This window comes from Rhinoraja longicauda, chromosome 20 (assembly GCF_053455715.1).
Source record: "Rhinoraja longicauda isolate Sanriku21f chromosome 20, sRhiLon1.1, whole genome shotgun sequence".
NCBI classification, from domain to species: Eukaryota; Metazoa; Chordata; class Chondrichthyes; order Rajiformes; family Arhynchobatidae; genus Rhinoraja; species Rhinoraja longicauda.
Window position 1 is genome coordinate 34632785 of NC_135972.1, and position 14715 is coordinate 34647499.

At 43.2% G+C, this 14715-nt stretch overlaps 1 protein-coding gene across 5 annotated transcripts in view; it reads right to left on the reverse strand.

The window, feature by feature from the left end:
- The window catches only part of grip1 (glutamate receptor interacting protein 1), a 374255-nt gene that overhangs the window by 106154 nt on the left and 253386 nt on the right, over nucleotides 1-14715 (reverse strand). For 4 of the 5 annotated variants that reach the window (XM_078417383.1, XM_078417381.1, XM_078417380.1 and 1 more), the window contains exon 2: nucleotides 1711-1791. In XM_078417383.1, coding sequence (XP_078273509.1) covers nucleotides 1711-1791 — 81 coding nt within the window. Of the gene's footprint in view, nucleotides 1-1710; nucleotides 1792-12900; nucleotides 13024-14715 lie in introns of those variants that run through there. The other variant, XM_078417382.1, reaches the window with a different exon arrangement.

Here is a 14715-nt window from a genome sequence, read left to right on the forward strand (position 1 = left end):
CGTCTTCCCTGCTAGGGCCTCCTTCCAGTCAATTTTGGCCAGCTCCTGCCTCATGCCTCTGTAATCCCCTTTGCTATACTGTAATACTGACACTTCCGATTTTCCCTTCTGCCTTTCCATTTGCAGAGTAAAACTTATCATGTTGTGATCACTGCCTCCAAATGGCTCTTTTACCTCTAATCCCCTTATCAGATCAGGATCATTACACAACACTAAATCCAGAATTGCCTTCTCCCTGGTAGGCTCCAGTACAAGCTGTTCTAAGAATCCATCTCGAAGGCACTCTACAAACTCTCTTTCCTGGGGTCCATTTCCAACCTGATTTTCCCAGTCTACCTGCATGTTGAAATCTCCCATAAGCACCGTAGCATTACATTTGTGACACGCCAATTTTATCTCCTGATTCAACTTGCACCCTATGTCGAGGCTACTGTTTGGGGGCCTATAGATAACTCCCATTAGGGTCTTTTTACCCTTACAATTCCTCATTTCTATTCATACTGATTCAACATCTCTTGATTCTATGTCTCCCCTTGCAAGGGAATGAATATCATTCCTTACCAGCAGAGCAACCCCACTCCCTCTGCCCACCTGTCTGTCTTTTCTATACGTTGTGTACTCCTGAATATTCAGTTCCCAGCCCTGGTCCTCTTGTAGCCATGTCTCAGTGATCCCTACAACATCATACTTGCCCATGACTAACTGAGCCTCAAGCTCATCCACTTTATTTTTGATACTACGCGCATTTAAGTACAACACTTTAACTTCTGTATTTACCTCCCCTCTCACATCGGTCACAAATGGCCCTGCCCTTAATCTCTTTTCCCCTCTAGAACTTCTGTTCCCATTCTTCTGAGAATCTTCTGCAATATCTCCTGTATTCCCTTTTACCTCATCTTCATATTCACAATTTGTTAACCCCTCCCCCCCCCACTACTTAGTTTAAAGCTACAGGTGTCGCACTAGCAAACCTGCCTGCCAGAATGTTTGTCCCCCTGCTGAAGCAAAAGAAAAAAATAAGAGAATAACTACAACTGATTTTCTGCTGCTGATCCTATCTTTAGAAATATTTGGCCATTTATCATCCCCATGCTTTCAGCCATTTTTAAACACTTGGGCAGGTGAGGACTGTATTCCTTGGAGCGTAGGAGGATGAGAGGTGATCTTATAGAGACCATGAGGGAAAGGATAGGGGAGATGAATAGAGTACTTTATCTAGAGGAGGACTATCAAGAACCAGAGGACATAGGATTAAGGTGAGAGGGAAAGATTTAATACGAATCTGAGGGGCAACTTTTTCTCACACTGACGATGGTACGTATATGGAACGAGCTGCCAGAGGTAGCCGTTGAGGCAAGTACAATAACAACTTTTGAAAAACATTCGGACGGGTACATGGATAGAAAAGGTTTGGAGGGATATGGGCCAAATGCAGGCAGGTGGGACTAGTGTAGACGGGGCACCGTGTGCAGCATGGGCAAGCTGAGCCGAAGGGCCTGTTTCAATGCTGCGTGATTCTCTGACTCCCATTGACAAAGCATCTTTTTGTCAAACAGTCAAAGTTGTAGAGGATTCAGAACAGTTTGTTGTCACATGCAGCACAGTGAAATGAAATTCTTAGTTTGCATGACGCTCGGAGAATAAGCAAGTACAACGACAAAACAGCAAAATGGTGAAGAGATTATCGTCCAAATCGAAGATGAGACTTACCTGGAATACTCTGTCTGCGAACCGCCAGTGTGCCTTCCGCGGATTTTGATTGGTTTGTAGATTTGGCATATGGCCCCTCATCTGTAAAATAAAATTGGAAGGCGAAAGGAGTTAAAGATAACACTTTTTTACACACAATCTCCCAAATGTTCTAGGGGCCGGAGAACCTAGGGTGATGGAGGAATTGAAGGAAATCCACATTAGGCAGGAAATGGTTTTGGGTAGACTGATGGGACTGAGGGCTGATAAATCCCCAGGGCCTGATGGTCTGCATCCCAGGGTACTTAAGGAGGTGGCTCTAGAAATAGTGGAAGCATTGGAGATCATTTTTCAAGGTTCTATAGATTCAGGATCAGTTCCTGTGGATTGGAGGATAGCAAATGTTATCCCACTTTTTAAGAAAGGAGGGAGAGAGAAAACGGGTAATTATAGACCAGTTAGTCTGACATCAGTGGTGGGGAAGATGCTGGAGTCAATTATAAAAGACGAAATTGCTGAGCATTTGGATAGCAGTAACAGGATCATTCCGAGTCAGCATGGATTTACGAAGGGGAAATCATGCTTGACAAATCTACTGGAATTTTTTGAGGATGTAACTAGGAAAATTGACAGGGGAGAGTCAGTGGATGTGGTGTACCTCGACTTTCAGAAAGCCTTCGACAAGGTCCCACATAGGAGATTAGTGGGCAAAATTAGAGCACATGGTATTGGGGGTAGGGTACTGACATGGATAGAAAATTGGTTGACAGACAGAAAGCAAAGAGTGGGGATAAATGGGTCCCTTTCGGAATGGCAGGCAGTGACCAGTGGTGTACCGCAAGGTTCGGTGCTGGGACCCCAGCTATTTACGATATACGTTAATGACTTAGACGAAGGGATTAAAAGTACCATTAGCAAATTTGCAGATGATACTAAGCTGGGGGGTAGTGTGAATTGTGAGGAAGATGCAATAAGGCTGCAGGGTGACTTGGACAGGTTGTGTGAGTGGGCGGATACATGGCAGATGCAGTTTAATGTAGATAAGTGTGAGGTTATTCACTTTGGAAGTAATAGAAAGGCAGATTATTATCTGAATGGTGTCAAGTTAGGAGGAGGGGGAGTTCAACGAGATCTGGGTGTCCTAGTGCATCAGTCAATGAAAGGAAGCATGCAGGTACAGCAGGCAGTGAAGAAAGCCAATGGAATGTTGGCCTTCGTAACAATAGGAGTTGAGTATAGGAGCAAAGAGGTCCTTCTACAGTTGTACCGGGCCCTGGTGAGACCGCACCTGGAGTACTGTGTGCAGTTTTGGTCTCCAAATTTGAGGAAGGATATTCTTGCTATGGAGGGCGTGCAGCGTAGGTTCACTAGGTTGATTCCCGGAATGGCGGGACTATCGTATGTTGAAAGGCTGGAGCGATTTGGCTTGTATACACTGGAATTTAGAAGGATGAGGGGGGATCTTATTGAAACATATAAGATAATTAGGGGATTGGACACATTAGAGGCAGGGAACATGTTCCCAATGTTGGGGGAGTCCAGAACAAGGGGCCACAGTTTAAGAATAAGGGGTAGGCCATTTAGAACGGAGATGAGGAAAAACTTTTTCAGTCAGAGAGTGGTGAAGGTGTGGAATTCTCTGCCTCAGAATGCAGTGGAGGCCAGTTCGTTGGATGCTTTCAAGAGAGAGAGCTGGATAGAGCTCTTAAGGATAGCGGAGTGAGGGGGTATGGGGAGAAGGCAGGAACGGGGTACTGATTGAGAGTGATCAGCCATGATCGCATTGAATGGCGGTGCTGGCTCGAAGGGCTGAATGGCCTACTCCTACACCTATTGTCTATTGTCTATTGTCTTCTGTTGATGACAATGCATGATAATGGCAAGGCCACTAGCCTCAACATTAAAAGAAAACAAATCAAAGAGACCAGAAAAATTACAGCTACAAATCCTTGCTAACAATTGCCAAAAACATGAAAATACTATTGCATTCCCATTCAACAACTGCAAGACTGCAAAATAATAAAGGACAAACATTACTCAAAGACAAAGCAAACAGTAACAGCACTTAATAGGAAACAATCCTGATAAAAGTCATTGGACTGAAACCAGTTTCATGCAAAGTGCGAGCAATACTGAGCGGAAATCCACGACTCTCATCCAATTGCAAAACTCTCATCTTTTGTACAGTTTTGATCAATGATCTGACACTGCATCCATCATGAAATCCAGCAGCACAGCACAAATTCCTGCAAAGTTTACTCTGTTTGCATGTAAATAGTTCTGTTCTCCCATATTAAGCGCAACCATGAAGAAAAGTGAAGGGAGCTTTAATGGTTCTTGTGCAGTTCAACCTGTTGTATTAATTTCCCCACAGCTTTCAAAGAATTTCAATGGAATTGCTGACTAATAACACCTGGCGCAGCGGTAGAGTTGCGGCCTTGCAGTGTTTGCAGCGCCGGAGACCCGGGTTCAATCCTGACTACGGGTGCTGTCTATATGGAGTTTGTACGTTCGCCCTGTGACCTGAGTGGGTTTTCTCCGAGGTCTTCGGTTTCCTCCCACACTCCAAAGACATACAGTATGTAGGTAAATTGGCTTGGTAAATGAAAAAATTGTCCCAAGAGTGTGTAGGATAGTGTTAATGGTTGGGGATCGCTGGTCGGCGCGGACCTGGTGATCTGAAGGGCCTGTTTCCACGCTGTATCTCTAAACTAAACAAGGCTGCAGCAACACAACTTCTCATCATTTTGAACTACACTCAGTCCTCAATGCAATCAAACTAATTTAGTGGTTATTACGGTGAATAACCACCTCATTGCTGAAGGTGTACTTTGTTTGTACAAAGTGATAGAGAATATTTGCTTCCAACAGTTGTGTGTTACAATGTTCAGAAACATTTAAAGAGTCATCCCTTGCTTTGAAAGTGATTTGCAACTTTCAGTGAAATGCAAAATACCAAAAGAAACCTACCCTGCATTTAGAGAGCATCTTTTTTTACAGAGGTCTGCACTGAAAAAAGCATGAGGAGACAAAAATGTAGCAATGGAACACTCACCGAGGCGACAAAAATATAGTCGTAGGATTATACAGGCAGGATATTTTAAAGAGGAGAACTGATAGGGAATGCTCAGGATGCCAGACTTTAAATAACACAGGCTCTTAGAACTGAAGGCAGCGGAAAGGCAGAATTCAGGAGGATCAGGGTTGTAAATGTGAAGATGGGAATTGCAAACTGCAGCTGAAAGCTTGTAACGAATCAATTTAATTTGCAAGAGTTGGGAATAATCGTGCCTGAAGTTAACAAACATAACTGAGGGTGTCAGCAACAAATGTGTTCCTCCTGCATGAGACTAGCTGGTCAGGCTATGCTTAGTCTCATTCCGAGTATGTACTTACTGATATTGAGGGGGGGGGCACATCTTCCAAAGTGCAGTGAAATTTCCTGGTGATACTCAAGCCAGCTAGAAATTCACACATCTCAACACAGCTACATTTGAAAAAGGTATTTTTCAAAATTATATTTGATTTGTTTAACAAATATTTGAAGTGGCCGTGATTTGGTTAAATCGAGTGAATGCATGGTTAGATCTGTTACCAGGCATATTTATTTCATAATTTAAATAGAAGATGCTGAAACGCTGAGCAGGTCAGGGAGTATCTGTGGAAGGAGAAACAATTCATGTTTCAGACGCAGGAACTGCATGCCAGACCTGAAATATCAACTGTTTCTCCTTCAGCAGATGCTACCCAACCTGCTGAAAGTTTATGGCATTTATTGTTTTTATTTCAGATGTTCGGCACCTTGGTTTAGGAGCGACACGGTGGCGCAGCGGTAGAGTTGCTGCCTTACAGGGCCAGAGGCCCGTGTTCGATGCTGACTACGGGTGCTGCCTGTACGGAGTTTGTACGTTCTCCCCGTGACCTGCGTGGGTTTTCTCATGGATCTCTGATTACCTCCCACACTCCAAAGATGTAAAGGTTTGTAGGTTAATTGGCTTGGTAAAAATTGTAAATTGTCCGTAGTGTGCAGGATAGTGCTAGTGTACAGGAATTGCTGGTTAGCGCTGAGTCGGTGGGCAAAAGGGCGTTTCCGTGCTGTATTTCTAAGCTAAACTAAACTTGTTGCTTGTGTAGGAAAGAACTGCAGATGCTGGATTAAATCGAAGGTAGACACAAAATGCTGGAGTAACTCAGTGGGACAAGCAGCATCTCTGGAGAGAAGGAATGGGTGACATTTTGGGTCGAGACCCTTCTTCAGACTGAAGACCATCAGTCCGAAGAAGGGTCTTGACCCGAAACGTCACCCATTTCTTCCCTCCAGAGATGCTGCCTGTCCCGCTGAGTTACTCCAGAATTTTGTGTCTATCTTTGATTTAAATTGTGTCAGTTTTACTGCTATAAAATTTAATAAACTTAGAACAAACTTCGAGTTATTTCTTTTTGGTGAAAGGAAAATGCCTGATAGAGTGCAAGATCTACATTTTATTCAGGTTATTTCCACATTGGGATTACTTTCCAAAGTGGAACAACAAATAAGTCAATTTTCGGAGACTCCATCACATTGGAAAATTCTCAATATGACTGAGACCAACAATGATGGTTGACCATTTGAAGAGGTAGTCAGTACTCAAGCTGAAAAGATGCATCAACAGCAGTTGGACTGAACATGGAGGGAGGGAGGGAGGGAGGGAGGGAGGAGGGAAGGGAGGGGGGGAGGGAGGGGGGAAGGGAGTTAGGGAGGGAGAGGGGAAGGGGGAGGGGGGAGAGGGAGGGGGAGGGGGGAGATGGGGGGAGGAGAGGGTGGTGGACCAATGCAGGAGAGGTTTGGGCCCAACAGGTCCACTTGGTCTAGTAGATAATAAAATGTCTAACCAGTTTCCACCCCGTATTTAAACAAAACTTTTCCGAATGAGTTTGAGGTGCTAACCTAAAGCAAAGACAATCTATTAACTTCCTTCGTGACAGATGGTAAGGCCAATACCAAGGATTTCTCTTGTAAACAGCTAACTTGACATAGAACTGAAATCTAGGCTTATTTTGGACAAATGCTTCAGGCAAGTAACATGTTAGCCAATGCAGGCGGGGCTCATGTTGTCGACCTCCCCGTGGTGAGCCCTGTCAACTGACCTCAGTCAGGCGAACGACAACAAACAGAGACAGCAGAAGCAGAACCAGAAGCAGCTTCATAACTTCTGCTGCCTCAAACACAAGAAGAAGAAGGCAATGCAGGCCACCAAGAAAATGACTGGATCAGTTTTTCAAAACAGATTGAACTATTGAACAAATCTACATTATCTGAGCCATTCATTAATAAATTGCAGCATTACAATCTACAGTTGTCCCCATTTACACCATGTCCTTGTAACCCTTTACTCTTACAATATATGGATTCTCGTACTGGAAAGGTCAGCTGTGTATTACTTGCCGCGCTGGTACAGGTAGCACATTGCTTCTGACCATTCTACTGTATTGTCTGATGAGTCCCATTTACCATGCGATGGATTGCACCTGATGTCGTGGTCTGGCCAGGTGTAAAATATCAAATGTTGGAATGTAGCTGGAGGTGGAGTTCAAGGACACTGGGGCATTGGAATGTGCGCAGGTTTGTGACCTCCAGAGACTTTGTAGGTCTTGACAAGATGAAACCTAAATAGTTAAACACAAAAAGCTGGAGTAACTCAGATAGCATCTCTGGAGAGAAGGAATGGGCGATGTTTCTGAAGAAGGGTCTCGACCCGAAATGTCACCCGTTCCTTCTCTCCAGAGATGCGGCCTGACCGCTGAGTTACTCCAGCATTTTGTGTCTATCTTCGGTTTAAACCAGCATCTGCAGTTCCTTCCTACATAGATAGCTGTTATAACCATGGAAGGATTGACCACTGCAGCCTGAGTGGCATAACCTGAGTGGTGATTGCAATGATCAGTTATCTGTGGGAAGTACATCATCCCTCACATGTAATGACTCATTATACACAGCGTAATACAAGAGGTCACTGGAGAGTTAATGGAGGATCAGGAACTACTGAACAGGGGCAGGCATTTCAATGTCCATTTATTCAATTCATCACTTGAAATACAGTACATAATGAATATATTTAATGATTAAACGTGTTTGAAATGTTGTGTACATGTCTGCGGCAAAGTAATTTGTGAAATATTTCAAATTGGTCTGATTTATTGCTTGTCAATATTACAGTAATCTGCAGCAGATTCTGCTGAACTGTCTCTGTACGTCAATTCTCATCCCCGATTGCAATTAAATGGCCCCATTGGCTCTGTTGCGTAGAATTAGACATTCAAAGAAGTTAACTTTGTTCCAGGGGGTAGTAATCGCTTGAATTAATGATTCCTGAAGCAAAATCAATTTTAATTTAGTTTAGGTGCTACTGGGGAGAGGCTGAAGCAGATAATGGTCAAAATTAAATGTGATGACAATTAAAAAGATACGAGCCTAACATTCCAATATAATGATAAGCCCGCCTGAGATCAATACACACGTTGTTCACACCAGTAAATGCACAAATAAAGATGACAATTACCAGCATAAAGAAGGCAGCGACACTGATTTGCTCCCACGTGAGCTGGTCATCGGGACCATCAGGTCCTTGCTGGCTCTTGCCACAACAGCCCCAACAATCACGTTCACTCTTTCACCTTTCCCTTATTTACCCCCATTTGTTCATCATTTTCCCTTTAATTCTCTGCCATTTATCCATACAGATGCTCCTTGACTTACGATATTTCGACTTTATGATGGTGCAAAAGCGATACACATTCAGTAGAAACTGTGATGTTGGGTAGGTTAGGTGGCTGTGATGTTGGGTAGGTTAGGTGGCTGTGATGTTCCGGAGGTTAGGTGTATTAAATGCATTTTTGACTTTTTACGATATTTTCCACCTTTACGATGGGTTTATTGGAACGTAACCCCATCATAAGTCGAGGAGCATCTGTACTAATTTACATCAGCCAAGTAACCTACCAGCCTGTCTTTTGAATGTGCAAGAAATCCAGACTGACACCACAGACATGGTATGGTTCTCATGTGAACACTGCACGTTCCTCTCATGGATCCCATATTGACACCACACCCTCCGCGCAGACACCACAAACCCTGCATAGTCTCCACACGGTCATCACAAACTGCACAGAACCCGCGTACCACGCACACACCCTGCAAACCTGCACACACCCGACAAACTCCATGCAGAGTGCATGCAAGGGCAGGATCAAACCCATGTCACTGAAGCTGTGAGCTAACTGCTGAGGCTGTGCCCCCTCTCCCACAGGATGCTCAATGCCCTCTACCCTGGCAGCTTTCTCAAAGTCTGCTCAGGCCAGAGCCACAATATCTATTGCTACTCGGGTGCCTCAGTTCATGTATTCATTCAGCAAAAGCAATAATTGGCTCACAGCAGGACAAAAGGAGGCACATAAAGTTTGATGTGCGAGGAGCCAACATGGTATTGGGAACCTCCATTTACCCTCGACCCATCATGAATATTCTGTCAAGGGACTTGTGGATATCACAGCTGCGGTACTTTGCTGACTGTACCTGAACAGCCCGCTGTTGAAGGAAACTCAATTTTCCACTGCTCTTCATTAAAGCACTACGACCTTAAATACATATTACACAACTGATCAGCCATTCCAGGTTCTACAATAGCACTGTACACACAATTCTACACACAATGTCATCCACACATAAAAAGTAAAGAAATATAGACAAAGTGGACAGGTAGCAGAGTTGATGCTGTGGCAAGTAGCATTGTTGCTGTGGCAGGTAGCATTGTTGCGGTTGCTGATGGCTCAATGACCCATGTTTAATCCCGGTCTCTGGCACTGTCCACATGGAGTTTGCACATTCTATCTGTGACTGTGTGGGTTTCTCCTGGTGCTCTGGTCTCTCACTGTATCTCAAAGATGTGTGAGCTGGTGCGTTAATTGACTGCTCTAAATTGTAGGGGCTGAGATGGTAGATTCTGCCAACAATTAACGTGCAATTAACGTGCAGCGGTAGAGTTGAGGCCTTACAGTGCTTGCAGCACCGGAGACCCGGGTTCAATCCTGACTATGGAGTTTGTATGTTCTCCCCATGACCGTGCGGGTGTTCTCTGAGATCTTCGGTTTCCTCCCACACTCCAAAGACGTACGGGTATGTAGATAAATTGTCTTGGTATAAAAAATGTAAAATTGTCCCGAGAGTGTAGAGTATAGCGTTAATGTGCAGGGATTGCTGGTCGGCGCAGACTCGGTGGGCCGAATGGCCTGTTTTCGCGCTGTATCTCTAAACTAAACTAAACTTAATGGGAATGTGAGGAGAATGGGAATTTGTAAACAGGTGCTTGATTGTGAGTGCTGACTCGACAGGCTAAAGGGCCTGTTTCTGTGTGGAACACTATGACTCGTGACTCGTGAGTACCATTCTTTGATAACAAGCGGCACTGTAAACCAGGCAGCACAATGAATCTGAGTTTATCTTGCTCATACAGCTAGACGGTATGTGGAGGAATTCTTTGATTTTTCCGAGTTTTGCCTTGATGGAAAAAATTTCAGGACCTGAAATTTTCTAAATTGAAAAGGCTGGGAAAAACAAAGTATTTTGGTACAGTGCATTTCTGTGCACAAACAATATGAGAACCAATCATTACCGTGAAAAACAGCCTGAAGGCATGCACTCAAAGAGTCAGTGACATGAAGGTAAACATTTGTAGATGGAACATTAATAAATCAAGAAATTACTATATATATATATTTGGAAATAAATAAACATTGCAAATTGATTCACTCAATTGATCATTTTGACCATGATCTGCTTCAGGCCCACCCTGTAGTACCTAAAATAAACTAAAATTCACTTTGCTCAATGTTTATGTGCTGGATCTACTTCCAACACCAAGTAATGTTTTCCATTTTGCATTTTAAAATGTAAACTCTCCAAAATTGTACAGTTATTTTAATCATCAATACCAGTAACTTGTACGTCAAACATACATTGTATTTTTCTACAAAGTGTCTATAAAATGTATGCAATGCTGAAAAACTCAAGGAATTAAATTTCTACTTTAAGTATCAATTGATGATCTGATCTGATCCTGCCTAAAATAGAAAAATGATTTTTCGTGTCCCAACTCCCTTGCCAATCAGAATACAACCGAATAATGTAATTGCACAGTATTCTAGAGTAATTTATTTAAAACAAATTGCGTTGAAATATCAAAGACTACATTCAGTTTTAAAATGAAGATCAATTTTGGAGTCAAAAACAGCTTTAACATGACAAAACTCGTTCAATCGCAGTCAAAACCAACACCTGCCAAAACTAATTTTAAATGACTATAACTGATTTTTAAATAATTATACAGAATAATTTTCTGGTTAGTGCAGTCATTTTCAATAACATCGAAGGCTATTGTTTAAAAGCTTTTAAAATCCTGGCATTGATACTTGAAATCAGGCTTAATTTAAATGTCTCAAAAAGGTGCAAACACTGCAACTGGCAGCAAGCTGTAATGGTGCTGAATTCATTTTGGGAAAGTGGCCAATTTGTAACACCATTTTTTTCTACTATGGCTTAAAAACAATTACAAAACTCAAGTTTCACTAAGTGCAATTGAAATAATCTGCTGTTTATTCTGCCAGAGGAGGTGATGAGTCAGCGTACGACAGAGAGAGAGGGAGATTGAGTGCCTGGTTGAGTAGCTGCAGCAGAGACCTCTCGCTCAACGTTATCCAGGGACTGAGCATTGAGCTCAGAAGGGGGAAGTCGAGAGACTGCCAGACTTAAAGTAGACCTGCTCTGTTCATTCATGCTCATGACAGATACTGCACATCCAGATCTCCACTCCATCACCAAACCCCACGTGTAGTCCAGCAGCTGAAGAAGGGTTTTACTCTTTCACTGTCCTCCTGATTAATTTTACTGATGGTCTGCCCTGTTGTCACCTTCCCCTCAGCTAACAATGAACCCTGTGTGTCGACCTTCGATTTAAATCAGCATCTGCAGTTCTTTCCTACACAAAAATGAACCCTTCTACATTTCTTTGAGCATCGTCCACTTTGATCTGTCGTTTTCACACCTTACCCTTCCATATCTCTAGCCTCCCTCTCCCCTGACTCTCAGTCTGAAGAAGGGTCTCGACCTGAAACGTCACCCGTTCCTTCTCTCCAGAGATGCTGCCTGACCCGCAGTTACCCCAGCATTTTGTGTCAGCCATCCCAATCAGTTGGGATTCTCCACCACAATGCAGGGGATCAGTCTATCCAGTATTGCTCTAATCAGTTCTGCTGTCCTATGCAAGTGTTCACTGACTGCAATCAGAATTTTTAACGTCAATGAGTCAAGAAGAAATATTCAATTATGAAAGATTTGAAAGCCTATTTTCCCACTGTATTTTTAATATGAATTACTTTTAATTATTTTTTTAATTAAAAGATTAAAATAATTTACAATGCTTTCACATGTTTCTGAAAATCACCGTGCCTCGCCTGGAGACTGCACTTGGCTGGTTCAACCCACCACATTCAACCTAAGCTAGTGGTGGCACAGCGGGTAGAGCTGCTGCCTCACAGCACCAGAGACCCATGTTCGTTCCTGACTTTGGGTGCTGTCTGCGTGGAGTTTGCATGTTCCGGCTGTGACCACGTGTGTTTTTTCCGGGTCCTCCAATTTTTTCCACATACCCAAACCGTGCGGGTTTGTAAGTTAATTGGCCTCTGTAAAATGCCCCGAGTGTGTCGGGAGTGGGAAAGTGGGATCACGTGGAACTAGTGTACATGGGTGATCTACATGGGCTCGGTGGGCCGAAGCACCTGTTTCCATGCTGTGTCTCTAAACTAAACTAAAATGGTGCGACTGATCATCTAACTCCGCCACCTCCCATCCTGCTTTGCACTCTGGAATGCAAATTACAAGGCTTGCCATGAATTCAGTCTCAGGGGGGACTATTTCAACCAGATCAAAAATGATTTTATTACTTGCTTTTATGATTTTTGGAGAAATTACAGCTAACCTACCACTTGTATTGACTGCTGGTTTTACACAATCCTTAAATGCCAACTAACCTGGACACGGGGTTTTACCAATTTTCCCAGCTTTATTTATTTCAACCACGGGGATCATGTTTAAACTAATGTATTATTTTCAGAAGAACTCCGAATCTGAGACGGCAAGAGAATAAAGTGGAACAGAAGTGTTTGTTTCATCTCACTTACCAAAGTCACTGTTCAGGTCAGGGCCAATTCCACACAACAAATCCATGATTTCCAACAAAGAACTTGAACAAGATGTCTGTCTCGTCCAGCCTTGCTTGCTGCACGGCCCATTAAAGCCAGTTACTGGAGCAGGATTCACCCTTCACTACATACGTCGGTGTGCCGCTGGGTTCCAGTTTGGGAGTTGATTAAAGCAGCCAGCAGGTGCATCATCATTCCTTTGTCAGAGAACAAGCAAAAGTCTAGAAAGTCTCGCTGGAATTACCATTGAGACTCCACTGTCTTGGCTGAATGAGCTAACATTGCTCTCGGGCTCGAACATCAGAAAGTAGTTTAATTTAGATCTGCTGCTCAACAGGCAGCTATTTGGCAACGTGACAGATTTCAGTGGCTGTATTTATCCACATATCGTCTCTGTCTGCAATGTCAAAGGTTATTTATGTCCAGATTTAGTGAGTGCCAGCCTGTGCAGTACTGTATTGCACAAGGGTTGACAATCGTCATGAAAAGCATTTAAAATATGGCACCACTTAGTCCACTTGTCTAGCTTAACCGTGCAGTGTTTCAACGTTTCCTTTCCACAAAAGCACAGTAACATTTTTTATAGAACTCAATCAGTCCAATGTTTCACCTCCATCACCCAAACTGATAACATTGCCCCGCAGTAGTTCATCTGCCAAATATTGTGGGAGGAAAATGTACTCGAGTCTGTGGAAAATGTTATGGTTCTGCAGCTCCGTGTGAAGAAACATCCATCAGCCTCTTGCTTCACTCATTAACCAACCCTGATGCTCATCTTTCACCCTAGACAATTATCCTTTACTCATCTCATCACTTTTTAAATACCATTACATTAGTGCATCAACATAGCTACTGACCTGATGTAAGTAGCCCAAAAACTCTCGTCGGTTTTAACATCCTTTTTGAAGCATCTTATTCTAATCTAATTAATGCACATTTATCATTCAGAGGCAAAGTACAGCAGATGCGAGATACCAGAAAGAATAACCCCTGCCCCTCTGCACAGATGTTGCGGCTCTGCTGACGAAAGCAGCAAAAATGTGGGGAATAAAGATTTATTACCCAATTACTTTTGTATTCCATCCCGTTATTTATAACTAAGATAATATCAGCAATCTACCTGCACTCACACTTGAGTTGTGTAGTTGCGATTCCTATTCATTCTCACTCATGCTCTACTCCTTTACACTCTCCAAAAGCACCTCATACTTGCACCTCATAGGACAAGCATTCTCATATCACTTTCCAAGGCCATGAATTATCTCCACACAGTTTGTAGGTGCTTATTGTTCTAATCCATGTGGTGTTAATCGAGAACTAAATGATGTCCACAACACTAGGGGTAACAACCTAGCTCCAAATTTTGAAGCACGGCTTAGATGAACAATTTTCTGACGCAGGCAAGATTGACACCATCTCAGTCAAATTGAAATGGTCCCATGAAACTGTTTGTGTCTACCTTCGGTTTTAAACCAGCATCTGCAGTTCCTTCTTGCACTAACTGTTTCTAATGCCTGTTCAGCAATTCCACTGACCTGTTTTGAATATTCAGTCTGAAGAAGGGTCTCGACCCGAAACGTCACTCATTGCTTCTCTCCTGGGATGTTGCCTGACCCGCTGAGTTAGTCCAGCATTTTCTGATACCTTCTATCAAAGACTGCATCAAGGACCACCTCCAGCACGCAGGCCAAGCCCCAAAAGAACTGGAAACACGTGCCAGTGACAGAGCTGGCTGGCATGCAACCACTAGGAAGGCCGTCAGCAGCTTCGAAGATAATCGCCGAAGCCGACTCG